Source organism: Labeo rohita, unplaced genomic scaffold, assembly GCF_022985175.1.
Source record: "Labeo rohita strain BAU-BD-2019 unplaced genomic scaffold, IGBB_LRoh.1.0 scaffold_81, whole genome shotgun sequence".
Taxonomy (NCBI): domain Eukaryota; kingdom Metazoa; phylum Chordata; class Actinopteri; order Cypriniformes; family Cyprinidae; genus Labeo; species Labeo rohita.
Window position 1 is genome coordinate 644,820 of NW_026129755.1, and position 27,314 is coordinate 672,133.

The 27,314-nt window shown below is 37.2% G+C and overlaps 1 protein-coding gene across 2 annotated transcripts in view; it reads left to right on the top strand.

Annotated features, from left to right (window-relative positions):
* Positions 1-23,494, top strand: part of LOC127162024 (GTPase IMAP family member 8) — a 31,699-nt gene extending 8,205 nt beyond the window's left edge. For both annotated transcript variants that reach the window (XM_051104799.1, XM_051104800.1), the window contains 3 exons: positions 18,401-19,084; positions 19,455-20,051; positions 21,766-23,494. In XM_051104799.1, coding sequence (XP_050960756.1) covers positions 18,401-19,084; positions 19,455-20,051; positions 21,766-22,751 — 2,267 coding nt within the window. In that variant the 3' untranslated portion in view covers positions 22,752-23,494. The remainder of the gene's footprint in view (positions 1-18,400; positions 19,085-19,454; positions 20,052-21,765) is intronic.
* Positions 23,495-27,314: the final 3,820 nt, after the last annotated feature.

The window sequence follows — 27,314 nt, forward strand, 5'->3', positions numbered from 1 at the left end:
AGAATGTTGTTAGCATGTTATTAACATGATTACCGTGACTAGCATGATGTTATAATGATTAGCAAGGTACTAGCATGTTGTTAGCATGCTAATAGGATTATTAGCAAGTTACTACCATTTTACTAGCATGGTGCTAACATAATTAGCATGTTGGTAGCATGATTACCAGGTTACTAGGATGATTAGCAAGTTGCTAGCATGTTTCTAGCAAGATTAGCAAGTTAGTAGCATGTTGCTAGTATGATTGTAGCATGATTAGCATGTCGTTAGCATTTTATTAACATGGTTAGCAAGTTACTAGCATGTTACTGGCATGAATAGCAAGTTACTAGCATGTTGGTAGCATGTTTCTAACATGACTAGCAAGTTACTAGCATGTTGTTAGCATGATTAGCAAGTTACTAGCATTTTACTACCATGGTGCTAACATAATTAGCAAGCTACCAGCATATTGTTAGCATGATTAGCAAGTTACTAGCAAAATTAACAAGTTGCTAGCATGTTTTCTAACATGATTAGCAAGTTGCTAGCATGTTTCTAGCAAGATTAGCAAGTTAGTAGCATGTTGCTAGTATGATTGTAGTATGATTAGCATGTCGTTAGCATATTATTAACATGCTTAGCAAGTTACTAGCATGTTTCTAGCATGACTAGCAAGTTACTAGCATGTTGTTAGCATGATTAGCAAGTTACTAGTATGTTACTAGCATGATTAGCAAGTTACTAGCATGTTGGTAGCATGTTTCTAGGATGACTAGCAAGTTACAAGCATGTTGTTAGCATTATTAGCAAGTTACTAGCATGATTAGCAAGTTGCTAGCATGTTTCTAGCATGATTAGCAAGTTAGTAGCATGTTGCTAGCATGATTGTAGCATGATTAGCATGTTGTTAGCATGTTATTAGCATGATTAGCAAGTTACTAGCATGTTTCTAGCATGACTAGCAAGTTACTAGCATGTTGTTATGATTTAGCATGGCAAGTTACTAGCATGTTTCTAGCATGACTAGCATTACTAGCATGTTGTTAGCATGATTAGCAAGTTACTGGCATGTTGGTAGCATGTTTCTAGCATGACTAGCAAGTTACAAGCATTTTACTAGCATGTTGCTACATAATTAGTTTATTAGCATTTTGTTAACATGATTAGCAAGTTACTAGCATGTTTTTAGCATGCATGTTAGTAGCATGTTGATAGTTAGCATGATTGTAGCATGATTAGCATGTTATTAGCATGATTAGCAAGTTACTAGCATTTTTACTAGCATGGTTGCTAACATGATTAGCAAGTTACTAGCATGATGATTAGCATGATTTAGCTTGCTAGCATGTTTCTAGCATGATTAGCAAGTTAGTAGCATGTTGATAGCATGATTAGCATGATTAGCATGTTATTAGCATGATTAGCAAGTTACTAGCATGTTAATTAGCAAGTTACATGTTGTTATACATTAGCATGTTAGCATGTTATTAGCATGATTAGCAAGTTACTAGCATGTTTCTAGCATGATTAGCAAGTTACTAGCATGTTTCTAGCATGATGCAAGTAGCATGTTTCTAGCATGATTAGCATGTTATTAGCAAGCATGTTTCTAGCATGATTAGCATTACTAGCATGTTTTAGCAAGATTAGCAAGTTACTAGCATGTTGCTAGCATGTTAGCATGTCAAGCATGTTTCTAGCATGAGCATGTTACTAGCATGTTATTAGATTAGCAAGTTGTTACTAGCATGTTTCTAGCATGATTAGCAAGTTACTAGCATGTTTCTAGCATGATTAGCATGTTACTAGCATGTTTCTAGCATGATTAGCATTACTAGCATTTTCTAGTTAGCTAGTTACATGATTAGCAAGATGTTTCTAGCAGTTTAGCATGATTAGCAGCATTAGAAATGATTAATGATTAGCATATTAGCATGTTAGCATGATTAGCAAGTTGCTTGTTTCTAGCATGATTAGCAAGTTGCTAGCATTTTCTAAAATGCAAGTTAGTTTGAACATGTTTAAGCATGATTAGCTAGTTATAGCATGCAAGTTTTTAGCATGTTTCTAGCATGAGTTAGCAAAGTTACTAGCATGTTGTTAGCATGATTAGCAAGTTACTAGCATGTTTCTAAATGATGGCAAATGAATGAAATAGTTTGAATTCTAAAGTATGTTAAAAGGTTAACGCATGATTCTTTTGAAGGCAATGTATGTTGTCAGAGATAGATAGATAGTAGATAGATAGAAGATAGATAGATAGAATGTTGTTAGCATGTTATTAACATGATTACCATGTTACTAGCATGATGTTATAATGATTAGCAAGGTACTAGCATGTTGTTAGCATGCTTATAGGATTATTAGCATGTTACTAGCATTTTACTAGCATGGTGCTAGCATAATTAGCATGTTGGTAGCATGATTAGCATGTTACTAGCATGATTAGCAAGTTGCTAGCATGTTTCTAGCAAGATTAGCAAGTTAGTAGCATGTTGCTAGCATGATTGTAGCATGATTAGCATGTCGTTAGCATGTTATTAGCATGATTAGCATTACTAGCATGTTAGGCATGATATAGCATGTTACTAGCATGTTGTTGTAGCATGTTTCTAACATGATTAGCATGTTACTAGCATGTTGTTAGCATGATTAGCAAGTTACTAGCATTTTACTACCATGTGCTAACATAATTAGCAAGCTACTAGCATATTGTTAGCATGATTAGCAAGTTACTAGCAAAATTAACAAGTTGCTAGCATGTTTCTAGCATGATTAGCAAGTTACTAGCATGTTTCTAGCAAGATTAGCAAGTTAGTAGCATGTTGCTAGTATGATTGTAGTAGTGATTAGCATGTCGTTAGCATATTAGCATAACATGCATTAGCAAGTTACTAGCATGTTTCTAGCATGACTAGCAAGTTACTAGCATGTTGTTAGCATGATTAGCAAGTTACTAGTATGTTACTAGCATGATTAGCAAGTTACTAGCATGTTGGTAGCATGTTTCTAGGATGACTAGCAAGTTACAAGCATGTTGTTAGCATTATTAGCAAGTTACTAGCATGATTAGCAAGTTGCTAGCATGTTTCTAGCATGATTAGCAAGTTAGTAGCATGTTGCTAGCATGATTGTAGCATGATTAGCATGTTGTTAGCATGTTATTAGCATGATTAGCAAGTTACTAGCATGTTTCTAGCATGACTAGCAAGTTACTAGCATGTTGTTAGCATGATTAGCAAGTTACTAGCATGTTTCTAGCATGACTAGCAAGTTACTAGCATGTTGTTAGCATGATTAGCAAGTTACTGGCATGTTGGTAGCATGTTTCTAGCATGACTAGCAAGTTACAAGCATTTTACTAGCATGTTGCTAACATAATTAGCAAGTTATTAGCATTTTGTTAACATGATTAGCATGTTGCTAGCATGTTTCTAGCATATTAGCAAGTTACTAGCATGTTACTTAGCATGATTAGCATGTTAGCATGTTGTTAGCATGTTTTAGCATGATTATGTTTCTAGTTACTAGCATTTTACTAGCATGTTGCTAACATAATTAGCAAGTTACTAGCATGTTGTTAGCATGATAAACAAGTTACTAGCATGATTAGCAAGTTGCTAGCATGTTTCTAGCAAGATTAGCAAGTTAGTAGCATGTTGATAGCATGATTGTAGCATGATTAGCATGTTATTAGCATGATTAGCAAGTTACTAGCATTTTACTAGCATGGTGCTAACATAATTAACAAGCTACTAGCATACTGTTAGCATGATAAACAAGTTACTAGCATGATTAGCAAGTTGCTAGCATGTTTCTAGCAAGATTAGCAAGTTAGTAGCATGTTGATAGCATGATTGTAGCATGATTAGCATGTTATTAGCATGATTAGCAAGTTACTAGCATTTTACTAGCATGGTGCTAACATAATTAACAAGCTACTAGCATACTGTTAGCATGATAAACAAGTTACTAGCATGATTAGCAAGTTGCTAGCATGTTTCTAGCAAGATTAGCAAGTTAGCAGCATGTTGATAGTATGATTGTAGTATGATTAGCATGTCGTTAGCATATTATTAACATGCTTAGCAAGTTACTAGCATGTTTCTAGCATGACTAGCAAGTTACTAGCATGTTGTTAGCATGATTAGCAAGTTACTAGTATGTTACTAGCATGATTAGCAAGTTACTAGCATGTTGGTAGCATGTTTCTAGGATGACTAGCAAGTTACAAGCATGTTGTTAGCATTATTAGCAAGTTACTGGCATGATTAGCAAGTTGCTAGCATGTTTCTAGCATGATTAGCAAGTTAGTAGCATGTTGCTAGCATGACTGTAGCATGATTAGCATGTTGTTAGCATGTTATTAGCATGATTAGCAAGTTACTAGCATGTTTCTAGCATGACTAGCAAGTTACTAGCATGTTGTTAGCATGATTAGCAAGTTACTAGCATGTTTCTAGCATGACTAGCGAGTTACTAGCATGTTGTTAGCATGATTAGCAAGTTACTAGCATGTTTCTAGCATGTTTCTAGCATGACTAGCAAGTTACAAGCATTTTACTAGCATGGTGCTAACATAATTAGCAAGCTATTAGCATTTTGTTAACATGATTAGCAAGTTGCTAGCATGTTTCTAGCAATATTAGCAAGTTAGTAGCATGTTGATAGCATGATTGTAGCATGATTAGCATGTTGTTAGCATGTTATTAGCATGATTAGCAAGTTACTAGCATTTTACTAGCATGGTGCTAACATAATTAGCAAGCTACTAGCATATTGTTAGCATGATAAACAAGTTACTAGCATGATTAGCAAGTTGCTAGCATGTTTCTAGCAAGATTAGCAAGTTAGTAACATGTTGATAGCATGATTGTAGCATGATTAGCATGTTATTAGCATGATTAGCAAGTTACTAGCATTTTACTAGCATGGTGCTAACATAATTAACAAGCTACTAGCATACTGTTAGCATGATAAACAAGTTACTAGCATGATTAGCAAGTTGCTAGCATGTTTCTAGCAAGATTAGCAAGTTAGTAGCATGTTGATAGCATGATTGTAGCATGATTAGCATGTTATTAGCATGATTAGCAAGTTACTAGCATTTTACTAGCATGGTGCTAACATAATTAACAAGCTACTAGCATACTGTTAGCATGATAAACAAGTTACTAGCATGATTAGCAAGTTGCTAGCATGTTTCTAGCAAGATTAGCAAGTTAGCAGCATGTTGATAGTATGATTGTAGCATGATTAGCATGTTATTAGCATGATTAGCAAGTTACTAGCATTTTACTAGCATGGTGCTAACATAATTAGCAAGCTACTAGCATATTGTTAGCATGATAAACAAGTTACTAGCATGATTAGCAAGTTGCTTGCATGTTTCTAGCAAGATTAGCAAGTTAGTAGCATGTTGATAGCATGATTGTAGCATGATTAGCATGTCGTTAGCATGTTATTAACATGATTAACGAGTTACTAGCATGTTTCTAGCATGATTAGCAAGTTACTAGCATTTTGCTAACATAATTAGCAAGTTACTAGCATGATTCTGGTTGCTGGGTGTAGATAGATAGACAGACAGACAGATAGATAGATAGTAATGGTTAGATGATAGATAGACAGATAGATAGATGAGTTTGAATGAGTTTAAATGGATTAGAAATACAGTACATAGAAGGGAAGCTTGATTGAGGCTCAAAGGATTCTGGGAGTTTTGACAGTTGGAATTTGAAGAGTGTTGGCTCATTTGAACATTCCGTCAATGTAAGTCTATGGGATTTTTCCCAATTTTAATCGTCATTTTTAGGAAAATCGTAAGTCCGATCAGTTAGAAAAGTAATAGCACACTCGGTGGGATCAGTCTGAAGATCTGGGCTGAGTTTGGAGTTTGTAGAGTTAAAGCTCTAGGACGAGTTAGTGTCGACAGATTTAGTCTCCAAAGAAAATAGCATATCAGTAAGTTGGCTTTCTCAAGCCATCTTAATTATATTATAGCATTAGAAGTAGCCTACTACTGTTACTAAAGAGCTTATGCATATTGAAGGACTAACCAATACAGAAATCTAAAAAATGATTTTGGTAAACACCAATACTGTTAGTTTGAAGCAGCAGTGGCACAAATCTTACATAATTTGTTAAAAACCTTACATAAATTTGTTTTAATAAATTTGTTAAGCCTTGTATATAACGAACATAGTTTAAATCTCTACATTAAAAATTAAAAGTATAACCCCGCTAGAAATTTTACGTTCCCAGAACGTCCTCAGAACGTCCCCACTGGTGTCAAGGACGTCCCCATAACGTTCTGAAACGGTCACGATGTGGAGTTCTTTAAAGGTTTGGGGGACGTTATTTGGAAGACCTTTACAGAACATTCAGGACGTTAATGGTTCGGATCTATGTTTTATAACTTGAGCCAATGAAAAATAAATAATTTGCACTAAACAATATTTCTATGAAAACTGTTTTATTAAACCTGGCATGAAAGTATATTTTTCTTGTTGAAGAAAGTCAATTAATTTAAATTCTAGTTTTGATCAAAATAAAAAGATATAGATTTAATCAAAACAAAATTTCTCATTTAAGAAATAAGATTATAAATTATTTAGAATTACTGCAACTGACATCCAGTCACAGACGAAATCAACTGAAATAAAAGACATTACATTTCTTAAGATCTCAGCAAAGGAGGATTAAACTCCACAAACAGTTTGACTTTATTTGTCATGCAGAAGTTCTTACTGAGAATTAACAGAGGTTTATTTTCACAGTTTTAGTGAATTACATTTGAAGGTTACCATTTTGGTGAATAGTGTTTGCTTTAGTTGGTCACTTGGTTGTTGACATAAAATATATGTTATTTTTTTTTTTTTGCTGCTGCAATCCTGTGTTGAGAAAGCACATTATGATAGCAGAGCAAGCTAAGATAAAATGCAATCAGGTAATATTGGCCTCTTGATGCTGGTGAAACCTTTATATAGTGGCTTGACTCATTGATTGTTGCATTGTTTACTACAGTAGCTTATCAGTTTACTGACTGTGCTTTTGACCATGTGAACATTTGTTTTGTGCACCAAAAGCATTGACTTGTGGCACACATAGACATGAAGAATCGGCGTAAGAATCTCAACAATGGTGACAATCAACAAAATATTCAGATAAACAGATCTTTGAACATCATAAAAAACAAGCTACTAATAAGTTGCAACACAAATAGCAAAAATTAAAGCAAATAGTAAACATAAAAAAAATACTAAGACAATTCAGGTGCATAATTTATTCATGTTGCAATGCATTCTGGGAGCCATTCTTGAGTTTTGATTGGAGTTCCCAGAATGCACTGCAGCATGAAGCTTTTTGTTTATTGTCACCATCATTGAGCTTCATATGCTGATTCTTGATGATTGTGTGTGGTTAAACAGAACAGATGTTCAAATTAAATCATTACTTTTATCAACAATGTAAAGTTATTTTTACAATCAAATGCTCATAGGTTCAAATTTGAGAGAGATCAGCGTGTCAGGCCAGTACATGACTACGTTACTGTCAATAACCAGCCAGCACTACCTGATCATATTTTCTTTTGGCTTTTTTACCATAACAAATGTGCTTTGCAAACACAGAGTTACAGCAGCCAAAGAAAAGCTAACATTAAAAAGTCAAGGGTCAAGAGCACAACTAAAGCATACAATGACCACATTAATGGTGACTTCAAACAAACCATTCAACACTAAACCTCTGTTTTCAATAAAAAAACTTTTTTTAGACATATGACAGAAGTTAAGTCAAACTGGTTAGTAATGAGTGAAGCTGCTGATGCTGTTTGTGGAGTTGTTTAATCCTCCTCTGCTGAGATCTTGAGAGATTTCATCTTTTATTTCAGTTGATTTCATCTAAGGCTGTGACTGGAAGTCAGTTGTAGTAATTATAAATTGTTTTAATAAATTATTTCTTAAATGGGAATTTTTGTTTTGATTAAATCTATATCTTTTTGTTTAGATCAAAACTAGAATTTAAATTAATTGACAAGAAAAATATACTTTCGTGCCAGGTTTTATAAAATAATTTTCATAGAAATTTTGTTTAGTGCAATTTATTTATTTTTCATTGGCTCAAGTTATAAAATATAGATGTGAACCATTACCCTAAATTTCTGTAATTGGATGAATGAAAACATTTTTTCAATCTAATTTTTTTAACTGGATGAATGAAAACATTTTTTCAGTGTGTTAACGTCCTAAATGTCCTCTTTGTAATGTTGTTATGTGACCACAGAATAACCAGTAACGTCCTCCTAAAGTCGTATTGTGAACGTTATTATATGACTAAAAGAGGACCATGTGAGAACGTTCTGTTAATGTCCCAAATGTCATCTTTGTAACGTTCTTATGTGACCAAAAAATAACCAAAATGGAACGTGCCCCTAAAGTCGTATAACGAACATTGAGTACCAGCACTTTCGTAACCAAAAGAGGACGTTTTAGGAACGTCTCCAATGTCCTGTAAAGGTTAGGGACATTCGTCACCTTTAGACAACTTTTAGGGAACGTTGCGAGAACGTCTCCTCCTACGTGGGAATACAGATAATAAAGATGAATAAAAACTCAAACTCAGTGTTAACCAGCAGGTGAATGTTCTGCAGGAACACACGTTTGATCACAGTCAAGTTTACTTTCTTTATGTAAAAAGCAGCTATGATGCATCTGTATAAAGATGAGTCAGTGGAGTGAGGATCCATTTGCAGCTTTTAACTGCAGTAGTACAGGTATGGTCGAACAACAGCAAACAGGATTATCAGAGGCAAGACAAAAAGCGGAGTAATAAGGCAGGTGAGAGATCGGTGCAGGCAGCAAGCAGAGCAAACAATAGTCCATTAAACAGAGCAGAGGGTCAAAAGGCAGGCAGAGTACAATCCAATGAGAGAAACAATTCAGGGTCAAACATGGTAATCCAATAGAATTGGTAACAATGCTCAGAAATATCAGCCGGGGCAAAACAAGACTTTGCAAGGAGTGAGTATGAGACAAAGGCTTGCGATCAGTGCCAGGTACGGGGTAATGGGAAATGTTAGAAGGGGAGAGTCAGTACTAAGGTGATGGCGACCTTTGGTGAAGATCAGGGGAAACCACAGAGGCCGGATTCTTTACTAAGCCCCCTCTCTGCGAGCGGGTCCTGACGTCAAGTCACCTTTATTTATATACTGCTTTTAACAATACAGAATTGTGACAAAGCAGCTGCATAGTATTAAATAGGAAACAGTGCATCAATAATGCAAAAGGGCAACAGTAAACACTCAATTTTCAGTTAAAGGCAGTTCATCACTGAATTCAATTATGTCATCATCCAGCTCAGTTCAGTTCAAATAGTATATGATATCGTTTAAAAAATTAGTGTCCCCAACTAAGCAAGCCAGAGGCGACAGCGGCAAGAAACCAAAACTCCATCGGTGACAGAATGGAAAAAAAAAATCGTGAGAAACCAGGCTCAGTCGGGGGGGCCATAGTTCTCCTCTGGCCACACGCAGAGGACTCATCTGGTTCCCATGGTCTTGTGCCAGTGGGCGTCTAGATGACGAGGTCTTCACTGGGGATCCGTCTCTGGGGCTCATTTAGTTGATGTAGTCTCCGCTGACATTCAGGGCTGTAGAGGTCATCTCTAGGTGCTGATCCACCATCTGGGCTGGGTATGGACTGGATCCGGGGGACTGCAGTGACCATCTGATCTGGATACGGACTGGATCTGGTGGTTAAGGTGACCTCGGAATAAGAAAAAAAAAACGGTTCTGGTTGACCTAATTTACGCAGCCTAAAAATCCTTTAATGGATTTAAATTACAGAAATATGTTGACGTGTTATGTGTAAGCCAGGTTAAAGAGATGGGTCTTTAATCTGGATTTTAACTGACAGAGTGTGTCTGCGTCCCGAACAGTGTTGGGTAGATTGTTCCAGAGTTTGGGTGTTAAATAAGAAGATGATCTGCCACCTGTGGTTGATTTTGATATTCTAGGTATTATCAAATTGCCAGAGTTTTGAGAATGCAGCGGACGTGAGGGACTATAAATGTGATAAGAGCTCGCTCAGGTACTGAGGAGCTAAACAAGATGATGACGAGCAGATAATTTGTAACTCTAATAAGAACAGTCTCAGTACTATGATATGGTCTAAAACCTGACTGGAAATCCTCACAGATATCATTTTTCTGTAGGAAGGAACATAATTGTGAGGATACTACCTTTTCTAATATATTTGACAGAAAAGGGAGATTCAAGATTGGTCTGTAATTAATTAATTTGTTGGGGTCAAGTTGTGGTTTTTTAATTAGAGGCTTAATAGCCAGTTTGAAGGTTTTGGGGACATATTCTAATAACAATGGCGAATTTATAATATTCAGAAGAGGACCCATGACATCTGGAAGCAAGTCTTTTAGTAGTCTAGATGGAACAGGGTCTAACATACAGTTCAGATGATTTAACAAGTTTATACAATTCTTCCTCTCCTACAGTAGAGAATGAGTGGAATTGTTCCCCAGGAGATCTATAGCGTACTGATGCAATACTGTAACTGACGGCTGCATGGTGACAATTTTGTCTCTAATAGTATTGATCTTGGAAGTGAAGTAGTTCATAAAGTCATTACTGCTATTCTGAAGGGCACAGCCAACGCCTGTTAGTTCTTTATTTTTTGTTAACTTAGCCACTGTATTGAATAAATACCTAGGGTTATGTTTGTTTTCTTTTAAAAGAGTAAAAAAGTAAGCAGATCTTGCAGTTTTTAATGCTTTTCTATAGGAAGTTTAGTTTTGTTTTCCTCCAGCTGCGCTCCATTTTCCGGGCTGCTCTCTTTATGGCACAAGTGTGCTCGTTATACCACGGGGTCAGACTGTTTTCCTTAATCTTCCTTAGGTGCAGAGGAGCGACCGTATCTAGAGTGCTAGAAAAGAGAGAGTCAATAATTTCTGTTACATCAGTAAGTTTTTATAAGATATTGGACATGCTGAGGAATTCAGGTAAGTCAGGAAGACTACTTACAAAGCAGTCTTTTATAGTAGAAGTAATGGTCCTACTATACTTTTAATAAGGAGTTAAATTACAGTTTTTGTTATCTAGAGTATACACAAGACTACATAATGATCTGAGATATCATCGCTTTGCTGCAGAATTTCAATAACATTAACATTAATTATATGTGACAGTATTAAGTCTAGAGTATGATTTCGACAATGAGTAGGTCTAACCCAAATAGAGTTCAGAATGTCTACAAATGCTGCTCCCAGTGCATCGTTTTCATTATCAACATGGATGTTAAAGTCACCCACTATTAAGACTGGTTTAGCCAGTCTATCTGCTTCCTGACCTGGGCCCCAGTTAGTCAAGTGTACAGGTCAGAAAGCAGACAGACTGGCTAAACTGTCTCGTCCTCAGTGACGTGAGAAGGCAAGCAGCGCTGAGGTCTTCCGCAAGGACGGGGGGCCAGTTTATCTGGATGGGTCAAGTGGAAATCAGCGGTTAGAGATGGGTCAAGAATGTCCTTGGCATCGACCCAGGACCTCTCCTCAGGTCTGTACCCCTCCTAGTCCACGAGATATTGCAGAACTCCTCCTCGGTGCTGGGAGCTATGAGCAGAGAGACAAGAAATGTGAGTGAGATATTGTGAAGGTATAGCCACATTATAAGAAACAGGAGTTATTTGTCTGATGACTTTGAATGGACCCACTTACCTGGTAGTCAGAGCCGAAGATCTCGAGTGGAAAGCCAGACCCACAATCTTGGGACATACTCAGGGTTAGGATGTTGGTGGCGATCTGCTTGCTGGTGGTTGGTGGTGATCAAAGGCTCTGTCAAAGGCTCTGATCAAAGGCTCTGTCAGCTGCTGGTGACCAAGATAAGCAATTGACCTTCCCCTTTGAATCATTGAAGCACATTTCTCTGCTTTAACATACAACTGGTGAGAGATAAAATGTTGCAGGACAGCTTGGACATGGTTAATGTGTGTCTCGAGGGAGTTTGAGTAAACAAGAATGTCGTCCATGATTGGCATGTCACGGAATACATTGTTTATGAAGACTTGAAAGACTGAAAGAGTGTTGACAAGCCCGAAGGGCATAACCCAGTACTCATAGTGCCCAGACGTGGTGAAGAAGGCCATCTTCCACTCATCCCTCTCTCTGATGCAAATCAAACTGTAAGCATTGCGTAGGTCGAGTTTGGTGAAGTATTTGGCAGAGCGGAGTTGCTCCAGAGCTGGCGGAACTAGAGGTAGGGGATACTGGAACTTAAGTTATTTCATTTAAACCTCTGTAGTCAATACAAGACTGAAGGCTGCCATCTTTCTTTTTGACAAAGAAGAATCCAGCAGACGCAGGAGACATGGAAGGAATGATAAAACCCTAATTCCTCTTCAATGTAGGCTTTCATGTATTTGGTCTGTGGTTGTGAAAGAGGACCCTTGGGCGGTGTAATCCCACGAAGCAGCTCCATGGCACAGTCTCTGTGTTGATGAGGAGGTCAATTGAGTGGCTTTTGGACTTGCTAAATGCTTCAGCTAGGTCAGCATACTCTGAGGGAATTTCAGCTGCGTGCAAAGAATTTTGACAGAAGCAGCTTCAAGTAACGTCGGTTCCAGAGTCTGAAGACACTGTGCTAAACACTTGGCTGACCAGTGAGTAATTTGTCTCTCAGTCCATGAGATCTGTGGTTAGTGAAGCTGAAGCCAGGGGGAGTCCAAGTATGACTGGGTTGTTAGGAGCTTGTATGATGTAGAAACAGATGATTTCTGTGTGCATGGTGCCAGTAGTCAGGCAGATGTCATTGGTAGTGTATTGGACCCGACTGGTGACCAGAGGTCTCCCATCTAGCACTGCCATGTGAGATTTACAGGGTATAAGAGGGAAGTCAAGAATCAATAAAAAAAGTCAGCATCAATAAAATTTCCTGCCGTTCCTGAATCTATTAAACTCATTGTCTCTATCAGGAGCAGGAGGCTTTCATGTGGCTGGCTTGACCATAGTAGAGGCAGAGATTTTGATGGAAACTGCAATCTCTTTCCTGAGGAAAGATTTTAGTGTGTCCCACTTCAGGAACAAACGGGAGGCTTTGTGAACGGAACAGACAGAATTCTTGTTCGGTCTCCTAGAGCAAATCAGTAAAAAATTAAGAACTAATATTAACTTCACTAAGTGTTACTCTAGATGGAGTATTATTTGGTATATACGTGTAACATCTTCATGTACATTCCTTCAAACTATAACCAATTAAGGGCTTGTTTATTTTGTCATGTTATTCTAGTTGTTTTGTGTGCCTGTTCTCCTAGTGCAGTTAAAGCAACATCTGTTTAATATATAAATCTTTGTTGATTATATAATTAATCCATTCTAGTTTTGTTTAGGGTAATCCAGATAATTATTGATTCAAATCCTAATTAATTTTATATTTTGTCTTAAAAATTATACCCATTAAGGTCTTGTTTATAAGATCTTTTAGTTCTATTGTTTTGTTTTAATTGTTCCATTCCCTATTGCCTCTTGAAGCCATCATATATTACGCATACACATATTCCTTTTCATCCAATTGGTAAAGCAGGCAATAATCATAGACATCACATTTTCCTTTGAGTTTGCCCAAATATAATGTCTAATAAAAGTATCTGTTAATTTAGAATTTTTCAGAAATCTGCTGAGCAACATGGCCTTGTATAATCTCTTAAATGACAAAAGGTTCTATTAAATTTAGCATATTTTAGACAAGCCTATCACATATCACTGTTTAAATTAGATCTGCATCACAGTAAGCAATTTCTTATAGTAAAAGTTGCTGAAATTAAGTTGTTTGAGGAAAACATTCCTATATCTCCATATAGTGGACTTCAGTGGTGGCCAGCAGATTGAACGCAGTTTCAGTTAAGCTTCAAAGGGCTCTAAATGATCCCAGCCAAAGAATAAGGGTCTTGTCTAGCAAAACGACTAGTCACTTTCTTAAAAAAATAATGTTTATACACTTTTTAACCACTTTGATCACTCAAATGATCACTTAATGATTTCATTAACTTTAACTCTGCTTCAGTGTTAATTTAATCAGAATCACAATCAGAATGAGCTTTATTGCCATGTATGTTTACACATACTAAGAATTTGTTGTAGAGATAGAAGCTCCACAAAATGACAGTGACAGGACCAGACACGATAAAAGACATAATAAAAAGAACAATATACAATTACACAAGACAGAAAGTGTCCAAAATAGCAATAACTTTACAGTATACAAAATAAACAATTTAGTATGTACATAAGGCGCAAATTTGAAGTGTAAATAATTATGTGTGTTAAATAAATAACTGGATAAGTGATATCCACAGAATTTTTGTGGATATATGACAGAAATCAAGTCAAACTGTAATGTTGTTTGTGGAGTTGTTTAATCAGAGATTTAATGTCTTCATTTATTTAAGTTCATTTTATCTTTGGCTGTGGCTGATTCTTGTGTTTCTCTTTCCTTCTGTGATTCTGCTTGTAAACAGCAGGTGTTGATCATTATTGGTCAATCATGACATAATGATCTCCTTAACTCCAACACTGTGTCAATGCTACTTGAACACTCTGTAGTGTGGAAACACATGAACACTGAGCAGGGTTTGTTTAACACTGGGAAATATTACATCAACTTTACCTGTTTCATTCACGTAAGACTGATGCATTTGAATCACATTAAGTTTAATTGATTTTCTTAAATTAACGCTATGTAATCTAAATGCATGGAACTTTTGTATGTAATTGAATTACGTAAAGTTTAAGTTTACGCTGCAACATTTTTTGGAGTGTGTTTACTGCATCATCCACGGACCTGTTTGCTTGATAAGCAAACTGCAGGGGGTCCAGTAAGGGTCCGGTGATGTCCTTCAGATAAGCCAGAACCAGTTTTTCGAACGACTCTTGATGACAGACGTTAGCGTCACAGGTCTGTAGTCTTTAAGTCCTGTGTCCTTGTGTTTCTTGGGAACGGGGATGATGGTGGAGCGTTTGAAGCAGGAAGGGACTTTACATAACTCCAGAGACCTGTTAAAGATCTGTGAAAAAATGGGGGCCAGCTGGTCAGCACAGGTTTTCAGACTGGCTGGTGTCACACCATTTGGGCCTGGCGCCTTTCTTCTTTTGTTCTTTCTGAAGACCTGGTGCACTTCACCTTCCCTGATCTGAAGTGCAGGAGGAGGGGAGAGCAGAGTTGTTGGAGGTGTTAATGGTGTTTTTTCAAACCTGCAATAAAACTCATTCAGATCATCTGCCAGTTGTTGGTTCTCTACAGTGCTGGGGGAGGGTGTCTTGCAGTTGGTAATATCTTTCAGACCTTTCCACACTGATGAAGAGTCACTGGAATAGAATTGGTTCCTTGGCTTTTCTGAATAATTCCTCTTTGCCACTTTGATCTCCTTTTCCATTCCATTTTCCCATTCCTGTATGCATCTTCTTTGGCTTGATGGAGCTGTCTGAGTTTGCATTGAACCATGGTTTGTCATTGTTTTAAGTTAAATGAGTCCTGGCAAGAATGCACATATCTTCATAGAAACTCTGTGAGCTCATCCAGATCGGTGGCAGCAGCTTCAAAAACACTCCAATCAGAAAATTTGAAACAGTCCTGTAAAAAACACTCTGTTTCGTTGGTCTATCTCTTTAAGTCTTTACTACAGGTTTAGCAGATTTAAGTTTTTGCCTGTAGGTTGGTATAAGATGAACCAAACAGTGATCAGAGAGCCCCAAAGCTGCCCGTGGGACAGAGTGATATGCATTCCTTATTGTGGTGTAACAGCAGTCCAATATATTATGGTCTCTGGTGGAACATGCAACATGCTGACTGTATTTGGGCAGTTTACAGGAGAGATTTGCTTTGTTAAAATCCTGAAGAATGATTAAAACAGAGTCTGGGTGTTTTTGCTCCGTGTCTGTTATCTGATCAGTGAGTTTCTGTAAAGCCCGGCTCACCTGCGCTTGTGGTGGAATGTAGACGCTTATGAGAATGAACAAGCAAAACTCTCACAGCGAATAGAATGGCTTACAGTCAATGAAAAGATTGGAACAGCACATCTTCTTTAACAGCGTTACATCTGTACCCCAACCTTTATTGATGTAAAAGCACATCCTGCCGCCACACGATAGCCCGGCAGATGAAGTGTTCCGTCCAGTAACTCGTCATTCAGCCAGATCTCCGTGAAACACAGAGCAGCAGAGTGTGAGAAATCCTTATTTAACTGGGAGAGCAGGAGGAATTCGTTAGATGTATGCTGGGCAGTGCTGTCCGGTGTAGGGGATCTACAGAAGTCAATTTAGCTCAAAGGGAATCATTTAAAATTGAACAGAATCTCCGTTTTACAGCGGATCAATGAATCGGCCAGTGATTCATTGAGCGAGCCGTATAACATCAACTCTGTACTGGACTAATATCCAAAATATAGTGAAAACACTATTTATTAGCACGGTAACAAGGTCGGCAGTTTAAGACATTAATTTATAAGCACAAAACAAGATACTTTTATTTTCAATATGAATAGGAATTTATTGGAAAAACCTAAGACACATAAACAAATCTAACACAGACGCGCATTCACACATTCATACAAGTTGCAGAAAGAGAGAGAGAGATGAGGAAAGAATGAGTTTAGAAGAGTGAAAATGTGAAATCCCAAGTTTATAGCATAAGTATATGCAATTGCTTAGACCTGAACAACCATCAATCATTTAATTAACCCTCGCGTTGAGTTTCTCAATGAGGTTATTTAACGTTATATTAAATGCACCAGTTCAGCTAGAATCTGGAGGTTGTACTTGCGTTGCCTTTGTGTTAAGGGGTTTCCTTTGATGACGTCATTGCAGAAAGGGGTTCCCCAAGGTTGCTGATTGGTTGGAAGTCTGTGGTCATTGGAAGTGATGTCTTGGGCGTTGGTTGAAGGATGGAGTCGTGTACGCTGGTTGAAGTTTTGAGGCGGGCACGAAGTCTGAGACTAGGTTTAGCAGCAAAACTTAACTTAGAACACGAAACTCTCAACAGAAAGAAAAGATTAAAGTAAAAGAAAGAAATGTGACGATCTCCTCATGTTTTCGTTCAGAGGAGTGGCTGGAGTGTAAGCCAGGAAATGTTCAAAGAACGCAAAGAGCAGCGGCAGAAATGATGGCAAAAAGCATGGGTAAAAGAAATGGCACAAAGCACAACTAAAAGCACAACTAAGAGCAAAATTTTATGGTGTCCTGTGGTTTTAAACTCAGCTTTGGACACATCCCAAAATGGTGTCTTGACCAATTAGATGTTGTCTTAACTCGGGATATTGCTATGTTTCTCCTCCCAAAACATAAAGCAGCATGTTATCTTATCAGTCACATGGTCAGAATTTTCCCGCTCTTGCAGAGTATAATTTGGCTATGATTCATATAACATGAATACAACACATTTGACAGTGAATTGATCGGTGGAAACATTCAAAGCATGAATTTTCAAACTCTTATATACCAAACATGAATATAAAGCCTTAAGCTATTCAATAGTTATTAAAAGGACATAAACAACGAGTGATTAGAACATAATAGACAAATGTGTGGGTAACATACATAGTAGGGAGTTATGCAATGGACTGATGTTCATTTGTAAGTCCTTTTAAGCATCGTTTTGGTGCATATTTAGGTAAAAGGGACAGTCTCTCTGTCATTCTGTGAACTAAGGGCATGTTCTGAGGAACAAAGGAATTTAGAAGGAACTCGGTCTGGTTCTTGTCTTGGGTGGGGGAGCAACACCCAACAAAGTTTCCTCATGTGATGGTCCTGATGTGCTGTATCTTTGACCATTAATCTTGGGTTTCTTGCCCCCAATATTGACAATCCCCTTCTTCAGGTTGGCTGGCGCCAGGGTATCCTGGACAGATTTATGACGTGGTCCTGAGCCTGTTTGTGGAATTTGGCTCTTTGGTTTCAACCAAATGTTCTGATCAAATCTTCCATTGTCTGATTCGCTCTGATTCCCTACACCGGAATCCGCATTGTCAAAGCTTCACGAGCGCGCTGGCTCGCTTCCCCCTTCTGCGCATCCTAAAGCGTTTGATCAGTGCCGCCGCTTTGCCAACTACAACGTTTGGCAAAACATCAGAATAATTGAAAACCGTTAGGAGGTTTTGTGGTGTATACTCCCAAATGTTTAGCAGTTCATCCCGGGTAAAACTGATTGTGTTGCAAAACAAAAAACAGGAAAAACTAACAAAAACACTAAAACAACTGGGGAGCTTAGCACTGTGGCTGCCATACATGGCGCCACACTCTTGAGTCTGGTCTCACATGTACTCTCAGGAGAGTTAATTTCACACTGGATTATTTGCTGTGTATGTAAAATACATGTTGAAGTAAAAAAAGTGATTTGTGTGATCTGTTTCCTTTTTTCATTCAGAGGCAAACAAACCACTGCAAGGAATTCCTGTTTCCAGTCTCTCAACCAGACGGATTGTTCTTCTGGGTAAAAGTGGTGCTGGGAAAAGCGCAGCTGGAAACACAATACTGGGACAGAAAGAGTTCAGATCTGAGATGGGACTGAGATCAGTAACCCGTAAATCATCTGAGAAACACACCACTGTTTCAGGCAGATCTGTGTCTGTAGTTGATACTCCTGGATTCTTTCACGCACAGATAAAAACTGAAAAGTTAACTTTAGAGGTAGAGAGATGTGTTTATTTATCCAGTCCTGGACCGCACGCTTTTCTCTTTGTGTTTCCTGTGATTATGAGATTCACTGAGATGGAGCAGCAGATTCCTCAGAAGATTAAGATGATGTTTGGTGAGGAAGTGTTAAAATACTCCATCATCCTCTTTACTCATGGAGATAGGATACAAGAACCCATAAAGGAACTCATTAAGCAGAACTGTAAATTAAAAGATTTAGTGGATCAGTGTGAAGGCAGATATCACATCTTTAACAATAAAAATCTGAATGACAGAGAGCAGGTGAACGATCTACTGCAGAAGATTGACATAATGATAGAGCAGAATGGAGGAGGACACTACAGTATTCAGATGTACAAGGATGCTCGCAGATTCAGACGAGAGGAAGAAGAGAGGAAAAAGCTACAAGAAAAAGGTAAGGTTTGATTAACATCAAAATTTGTATTAGCATGTTAAAAGTTTCATTAATATATATATATATATATATATATTATGAGAATGTTATTTCAACTTAAAGTGCTCCTATTATGCCTTTTCAAATATTACCTTTCATGCAGTGTGTCATGTAGCTAACAAAATGTATCAAATTAATGTGTTTATGTTATATGAATATTAAATTAATGTTATTATTAACATGAAGTGGAGGTTTTGCAACTATGTTTCATTATATTCTAAACAAACTGGCAGTGCTGTACTGACTGAATTAGGAAGATCATGTGACAGGGATGTAAATATACACATGCACAAAAACTTATTTTGTCTTACACCATGTTATTTATTTCTAGGTTGTGGAATAAAAATGCAGGGCACACACTTATTGCCGAAAATGTGCTTGCAGTTGGTCATGCTGGGAAGAACAGGAGCTGGGAAAAGTTCAACAGGAAACACAATACTGGGACGACAAGCTTTTAGTTTAATGAAATGCTACAAATCTGTCAGTCGAGATATTGCTGCAGAAGTTGGTGATGTTTGTGGATTCACAGTCATTGTTTATGACACACGAGGACTTTCTGGTGCAGAGAGAGAGGAAGAACTTGGGCAATATGAACAGGTCCTCCAGAAATGTGGATCAGGCCTGTTTGTGTTTCTGCTGGTTCTCCAAGGAGACAGATTCACTCAAGAAGACCAGAAAATTGTGGAGAAGTTTGAGGAGCTGCTGAAAGAAAAACACATTGAAAACACCTGGATTCTGTTCACCAGAGGAGATAAGCTGGATGAAGAAGGCAAGACCATAAATGAAGTCATTCATGAGACTGAATTCTTGAAGAAACTCACTCAGAAATATGAGGGCAGATTCCATGTGTTCAACAACATGACAAAAGGACAGAGTGACCAAGTGAAATCTCTGATATCTAAAGTTTTCCAGAGGACCTTACAGAGATGTAAGTCTATTATAACTAGATCTGAGATAAGGATCACATTACACATGGAGGGATTAGGTTGTGTTCTTTCAAAATAAAATAATGTTTAATTTGCTTTCTTATAGCATCCACAGGTTACCCAGTTTTAGTATGAAGGATAATGTTTAAGAAATGTTTTTAGCATAACTAAAAAGAGTGGCCTAAACATAAGAACATATGTAAAGATACAACAAACCAACGTTGTTTAAACATTAGTGGTATTGTCTCTTTATCTGCATACACAGTTATTTACCATATGGAAACTGTTAGTATATGTTAGTATAGTAATAATCCTTTATCACACTTCCAAGTTCAAATAGTTTCATAAAAAGAACTTGCACTGCAGCCTGTATCAATGGCTGTGTCCATAAAAGGGGACTGTGGTGATTTATTTTTGTAAAATTCAGCACATACGTCTTCTAAAGACACCAGACTCAGTTTAGAATCATAGAGTATCGTGAACGGAAGGAAGATGGCGTCATGATATTCTGAAGTATACACAGCAAAAAACAAAAAAAAAACTGTGAAAGTGTTCAAATCAGTGTTAAATGAACACCGAAGCAGAGTTAAAGTTAATGAGGTAATTAAGTGATTAATAGAGTGATAGTTGACCATTATTGAAGGCATGAAGACTGATGTTAACAAGCAGAATCACCAAAGGAGTTTTTATGTCAGCATTATAGTGGTCAGTGTTTGCATTAGTTGGGCTCTTGACACTTACATTTTGTTTGGCTGTTATAACCACGTTATAACCAAGCAAAGAGTGGGAAAAAATCTCTACCTGGAACTCATTTAAAGCCTGATCTCTGAGTTGGATCTACATTGTTGATAGTAGCAGCCCTGTGATTATTCAGCACAAGATTTCCAACATTCTCAATTTATCTGAAACATTCATTAAAAGTTGTTTGATAAAATTATTTTTTTAAAGACACAAACATCAAGAATCAACCTGTGAATCTCAGCATGAATAAATTATAGTCTAAATTATTTTAGTAATTTCCTTTATTCTCACTATTTTTTATGTGACTTTTAGTAGCTTGTTTTCTGAATATGCTATTTGTCACCATTGTTGAGATTCCTATGCTAAATCTTGATGCACGTTTAATTATTTGAACAACTTTCAAGAAATCCTTTTAAGTTTAAGTTGTAGTAAATAGTTTAGAATCACAGGGCTGTTATAATCAAGGAAAATTGAACTCTTTTAGGTTTAGAATCTAAATGATTTTTTCTCTTTGCTTGTCTGTCTGTTATAACTGTTACAATAGCCAAACAAAATCAAAAAAGTAAGTGTCAAGAGCCCAACTAATGCAAACACTGATCACTATAATGGTGACACACAAATTGTGGTTTTCGTCTTTGGTTATTCTGCTTGTTAATATCAGGTGTCTTCAATAATGGTCAATCATCACTAAATCAATCGCTTAATTACCTCATTAACTTTAACTCTTGAGTGTGGTCTTACATGTACTCCCAGGAGAGTTAATTTCACAGTTTTTTTGCTGTGTATAAAATATTGATGTTTGTGAAATTCAACTAAACTAGTTTAATTTCCTGGCGTCTGTCCATACTGCATGCAGAAATTCATTTACGCTACTAATCAGAGCCGAATGTGACGACATGCAGACTGTGATTAAAGGTCTATTAAGCAAAGATGTACATGCCTAAGTGAATGTTTGTAATCTTTCTTTTGTCATAGTTTCCAAAAAGCCTTGGCAAAATATTCCCATCAATATCCAAGACATCTCTGAGGACAGTCGCTCATTCAGAAGGATTGTGCTGCTGGGTAGGAGAGGTGTCGGCAAGAGCGCAGCTGGAAACACAATACTGGGACAGAACGCGTTTAAATCTACAGATGGCTCAAATGAAGTAACCCATGAATGTACAGAGAAACGTGCCACAGTTTCAGGCAGTAAAGTGTCTGTAGTTGACACTCCTCCATTCTTTGACACAGAGATGAATCCAGAGCAGTTAATGACAGAGATAGCCAGAAGTGTGTATTTATCCAGTCCCGGACCACACGCTTTTCTTATTGTGTTTAATGTGAATATGAAAATCACTGAACATGAGCAGAAGATTCCTCAGATGATTGAGACGATGTTTGGAGAGGGAGTGTTAAAATACTCCATCATTCTCTTTACTCATGGAGATCTGCTGAGAGGAGAACCCATGGAGAAACTCATTGAGAAAAACAACGCATTACAATGTCTAGTTGATCAGTGTGGAGGCAGATACCACGTCTTCAACAATAAAGATCAGAATAACAGAAAACAGGCCTATGATCTGCAGCAGAAGTCTAACACAATGATAGAGCAGAATGGAGGAGGACACTACAGTAACCAGATGTATGAAGATGCTCACAGATTTAAACAAGAGGAAAGAGAGAGGACACTGGGAGAAGAGGAACTGAGACAGAGAGAGGAAGAGAGGAAAAAACCACAAGTGAATTATTTTCGCAGTGTTTTAATTGTTACTGCTGTGTGTGCTGGAGCTGTTGTTGCTGCCCTTTTTGGTGCTGCTCTTGCTGGAGCTCCTGGTGTTACAGCTGCTGTTGGAGCTGTTGTTGGAGCTGCTGCTGCTGGAGCTTTTGATGATATAGCTGCTTGGACACAGAGGAGGCAGAGAGAGGAAGAGGAGAGAAAACAACTGGAGGAAAATGAAGAAGAGCGCAACTTGAGAGATTAAAAAAAGAGACATGCTTATAAAGAAGTTAAAAAGTCAACTGTGAAGAATGAAAGATAGACAGAAACAAGGAACAGACTGAACCGCAATCAACTGCTAATAAAATCAGCCTGTAAGAAACACATCTTAGTTTCTTTATAATCTTCATCATCGTCATCACTAGCCAGGTTTCCATCCAAGGACTTTTTGGCAAAAAAGGTTTAGCATTTCACAAATGTTCACACAATCTTTTTGAAAAATGCTTTTTGTCACGAAAAAGGGTTTTAATGCAAAATTAATGTGGTGTCAGATTACAGAATTAACCTATACATGAATAAATGAACGAATGAATGAATTGCTATACACCCAAAGCGCTTTACAACGAGGGGTCTCTCCTCAACCACCTGGATGATGTGATGGCAGCCACAGGACAATGGTGTGCTCACCACACACCAGCTACAGGTGGAGAGGAGAGAGAGTGATCAAGCCAATTCAATGAATGGGGATTATTAAGAGGACACGATTGATAAGGCTCTAGTGGAGAAACTTTAGCCAGGACACCAGCGATACACCCCTACTCTTTACGAGAAGTGCCATGGGATTTTTAATGACCACAGAGGGTCAGGACCTCAGTCTAACATCTCATCTGAAGAATGGTGTCCACATGCAGTGTCTGCGCTTTTGTGTTGCATTCTTTTTTTCAAGTTTTATTTCCAGTGGATGAGGAAAATGTATTGTCATGAAAATCTCAGCACCTTGCCAAAATTATGAGGGGCATCTGTCAAATTAAGGAAGACTGTTGGAGTTTTCCAGACTGACAAAAATTAAAGTAAAATAAAATAAAAATAACATGTTACTTCTGCATCTGAATAAATAAAAGTAATGTCATAAACGTGTTTGTTTTCATTTCATGAAGCTGTTCTAGGCTACAAGCTGTTCTTAATGTATCATTTTATCTCAAATAACTTAGGAAAGTAAAGAGATTAACTCCAAAAAACTCTAACAGAATTTTAGAAATGTTTTTAAAAATAAGCATCAGTTAAGCTAATTTAGACCATTCAAGAAGTTTAAATACAGATTTAAATAAAATGTTTAGGTTGCTGTTTAGCTGTCTATGAAAAAAATTCTGTTATTAAGCTCTGTAACCAAAACAGAACAAATGACTCTATCGCATAGAATGATCCATATGCATTCTTGGCCGCGTGACTGGCTTGACTGCATGTTTAAGGCATTAAAGACTGCTGAAATATGAACCTTTTTACTAAGGCATTTTCAGTATATGATGTGACAGCAGTTAATGGTACCAGTATTAAGGTGGAGAGGAGAGTGATACTCTGTGTCCTAATGTTCATACTATACATTGTGAATAGTGTGTGAGATTAAAGTAAGAGTGGCGCAAAGCTTAGTATTTTTAAAAGAATATGCCAAAAGATTTTGGCAGATTTTTGAAGTGTGGATCCATGCACACTAAAAACCTAGTGCTGATCATACAGGTGCTGAATGAGAACTGTCCCAGCTTTATTAACTGCTGCCTGTCTATCAGGAAGCTGGTGATCCACTGACAGAGGAAGGTGGGAACAGAAACTGAGTTTATTTAGGCAGGAGGAGGTTTGGGATGATAGTGTTGGAGGTCAAGCAGGATCCTCACATAAGTTCCTGGTCTGTCCAGATGTTACAGGATGCAGTTTAGTCCTACGTTGACTGCATCATCCACAGACCTGTTTGCTCAGTAAGCAAAATGCAAAATGTCCAGTGATGTTCTTCAAGTGGGCCAGGACCAATCTATCAAATGACTTCATGACCACAGACGTTAGAGCCACAAGTCTGTAGTCATTACGTCCTGTAATTTTGGGTTTCTTTGGGATAGGGATGATGGTAGAGTAAAATAACAAATATATAACAAATTGCAAAACTTTTTTCATGATTGGATGATTATATGTAGATTAGTGATTAGTGAAGATTGAGCATTTGGTAAAATCAACTGTAAATTAAACACAATAAATCTCTCAAGATCCCAGCAAAGGATGATTAAACAACTCCACAAACAGCATCACCAGCTTCACTCATTACTAACCAGACTGATTTTATTTCTGTCAAACGTCTACAGAAGCTCTTAGTGAGAATTAACAGAGGTTTAGATATTATTTCATTTGAAGTCACCATTGTGGTGGGCAGTGTTTGCTTTATCTTGGTCCTTGATGAGTTTTTAAAGTTACTGGGTCATCATTTTGTTATGACTTCACCAGCAGGACAGGGAGATTGTATCTAATCTATGTCTTGATTTTCTTTGCCACAGCAAACACACACAAGTTACAGCAGCGAAAGAAATGTTAACGCAAGAAGTAGGACTGGGTGATACTGCAAAATTTGGTATCGATCCGATACCAAGTAAATACAGGGCCAGTATCGCCGATATTGATACCGATACTGATACTTTTACTTTAAAAAGCATGCACTTGAACCTAAATGTACTTTTCTGTAGGGGAGAACAGTGTATCATGATTTATGAGTTGAATGCTCTCAAAGCAGCTATAATTAAATGTATATGTTAAAACCCAGGACAAATTTTAAACACTTTTAAGCCAAATAAAAACATTTTTATTATTGTAATGATCTGGATTTGCAAACACAAACTTATTACTAGAGAACAATGAATTTTTTTTAACTTTCCTTCAGACTGGGGTTTTTGTTCAGAAACAATAATATAATAACAAAACCATTTCTCTTTTAGCACTTCTTCAATGTCTTTAAACAAATAAATGTAAATGCAAATACATTTTAAATAAATAAAGAACACAAAATTATTACTGGCGAACAAATGTTTTAAAACTTTTTTTTTTCAGTTTTTGTTCACTGTTTTGTTCAAAATAACAAAATAAAGTGTTTCCCTTTCATTAGACACTAAACATTGCCTTATTTTATAAACAAAGTGCAAACAATTGCTTGTATATAATGAAGTAAATAAAGTGCAAATAACTAAACAAACTACTATTGCTTCGAATCTTCAGTCTTTGGCTTTACACCCCAAAGCCCTCCTACATCCAAATAAATATTCCCTGCAGCCCCTTTTTAAACCTTGACACCACAGAAAGAGGTTGCAGGTCCTTTGCAATCATTTCTTTGTAATTTCAATAGCTCTTGGGGAAGCACCTAGGTAAAATAGAAAAATAATTAAGCATAGCCTAAAGCCTATCTTACCTATGTAGCCAAAATATAAATCCTATAGTGTCCCTTTCACAGTTAACACAAACGGGATATTCAGACATTTTCATATTTTAAGTTTATGGTATACAGTGGTGGCCAGAATTATTAGAACACCTGTATTCTCACCAGCTAAAAATGTTGTTTTTAAATGTTTTTTTTTTTTATTTCCTACTAACACACTACAGCAAAAGATAACTGACTTAAAACCATTATTTTTAGCTGGTGAAAAAACTACTGTTCCAATCATTTTGGCCACCACTGTATATGTTTAAATTCCAAAATAATTCATATAAATAGCAGGTTTTAATTTGGAGACTATATAGGCTATATTTAATCAGCCTGATGATGAAAGTAACAAGTTCAACTATAACCAAGTATTCGTTTTTTTTTTTTCAAATTGGCATTAACTAATACTGAATGTCCTATATAACTCAAATATTAAAGCTAGCTACCTGGATATTCATTGCCTCTCTGAAATGACTCGGTCAGTGACCTCTGTCTCAGGGCTGGCACTGCTGGGGGTCTGTCTGGAGGATTTGCCTCCTCTTCTCTCCTTTTTTGCAGCTCGGCGTTCTCTTTTTCGTGTTGTTTTATGTGTTTGTGTAGATTTGTGGTGTTGCCACAGTATCAAATAGACTTTCTACAAACATCGCAGTTTGCAATATTTTCATTTACTGCAGTAAAATAACTCCAAACAGCACTCCTCTTTCTTTCTGTCATCTCAGAACAGCCAAAAGTGCTTGCGCTTTGGCGCTGCTGAGTCATGTGATGAAAGGACAACTAATAACAGCAGAGCAGGGAGGAGCATCGGTGCATACGAGATATAAAAGGAGCGGGGTATTTAGAGACATGTCTGCTCTTTATGGAACAGGTGCAATGTACTTTAGCATAAATTAGATGAAATTTAAATAAAAGTATTGATCTCAGAAAGCTACTATCGAGCCAATACCAATACCAATACCAATACCAATACCAATGTTGGTATCGATACTATTGATATTAGGATTAATCCCCCCACCCCTAGCAAGAAGTATGAGGACCCAACTAAAGCAAACACTGCCCACCACAATGGTGACTTCAAGTTACAAGTTATAAGTGTGCACAGCCGCTTATGTAAAATGTTGATAAATAGCTAAATAATGCTTAGGTTTGTGAAAAATCTGTTTTACGGTGTTTGCCCATCCACCGATTGAATTACTTGCCCACCGTCCCACCGTCGTTTAACATTTTTTAACAAGAGAACTTTTGTTAATAAAAATATTTATATAGCGTATAGCACAGCTTCACAACTCTGACTTAAATCCATACAGCCAAATATAACAGGCTTGGTGCAGATTAATATTTCTGAAATAAATATTTCTGTGGTTGTGATTTTCTCCTTTG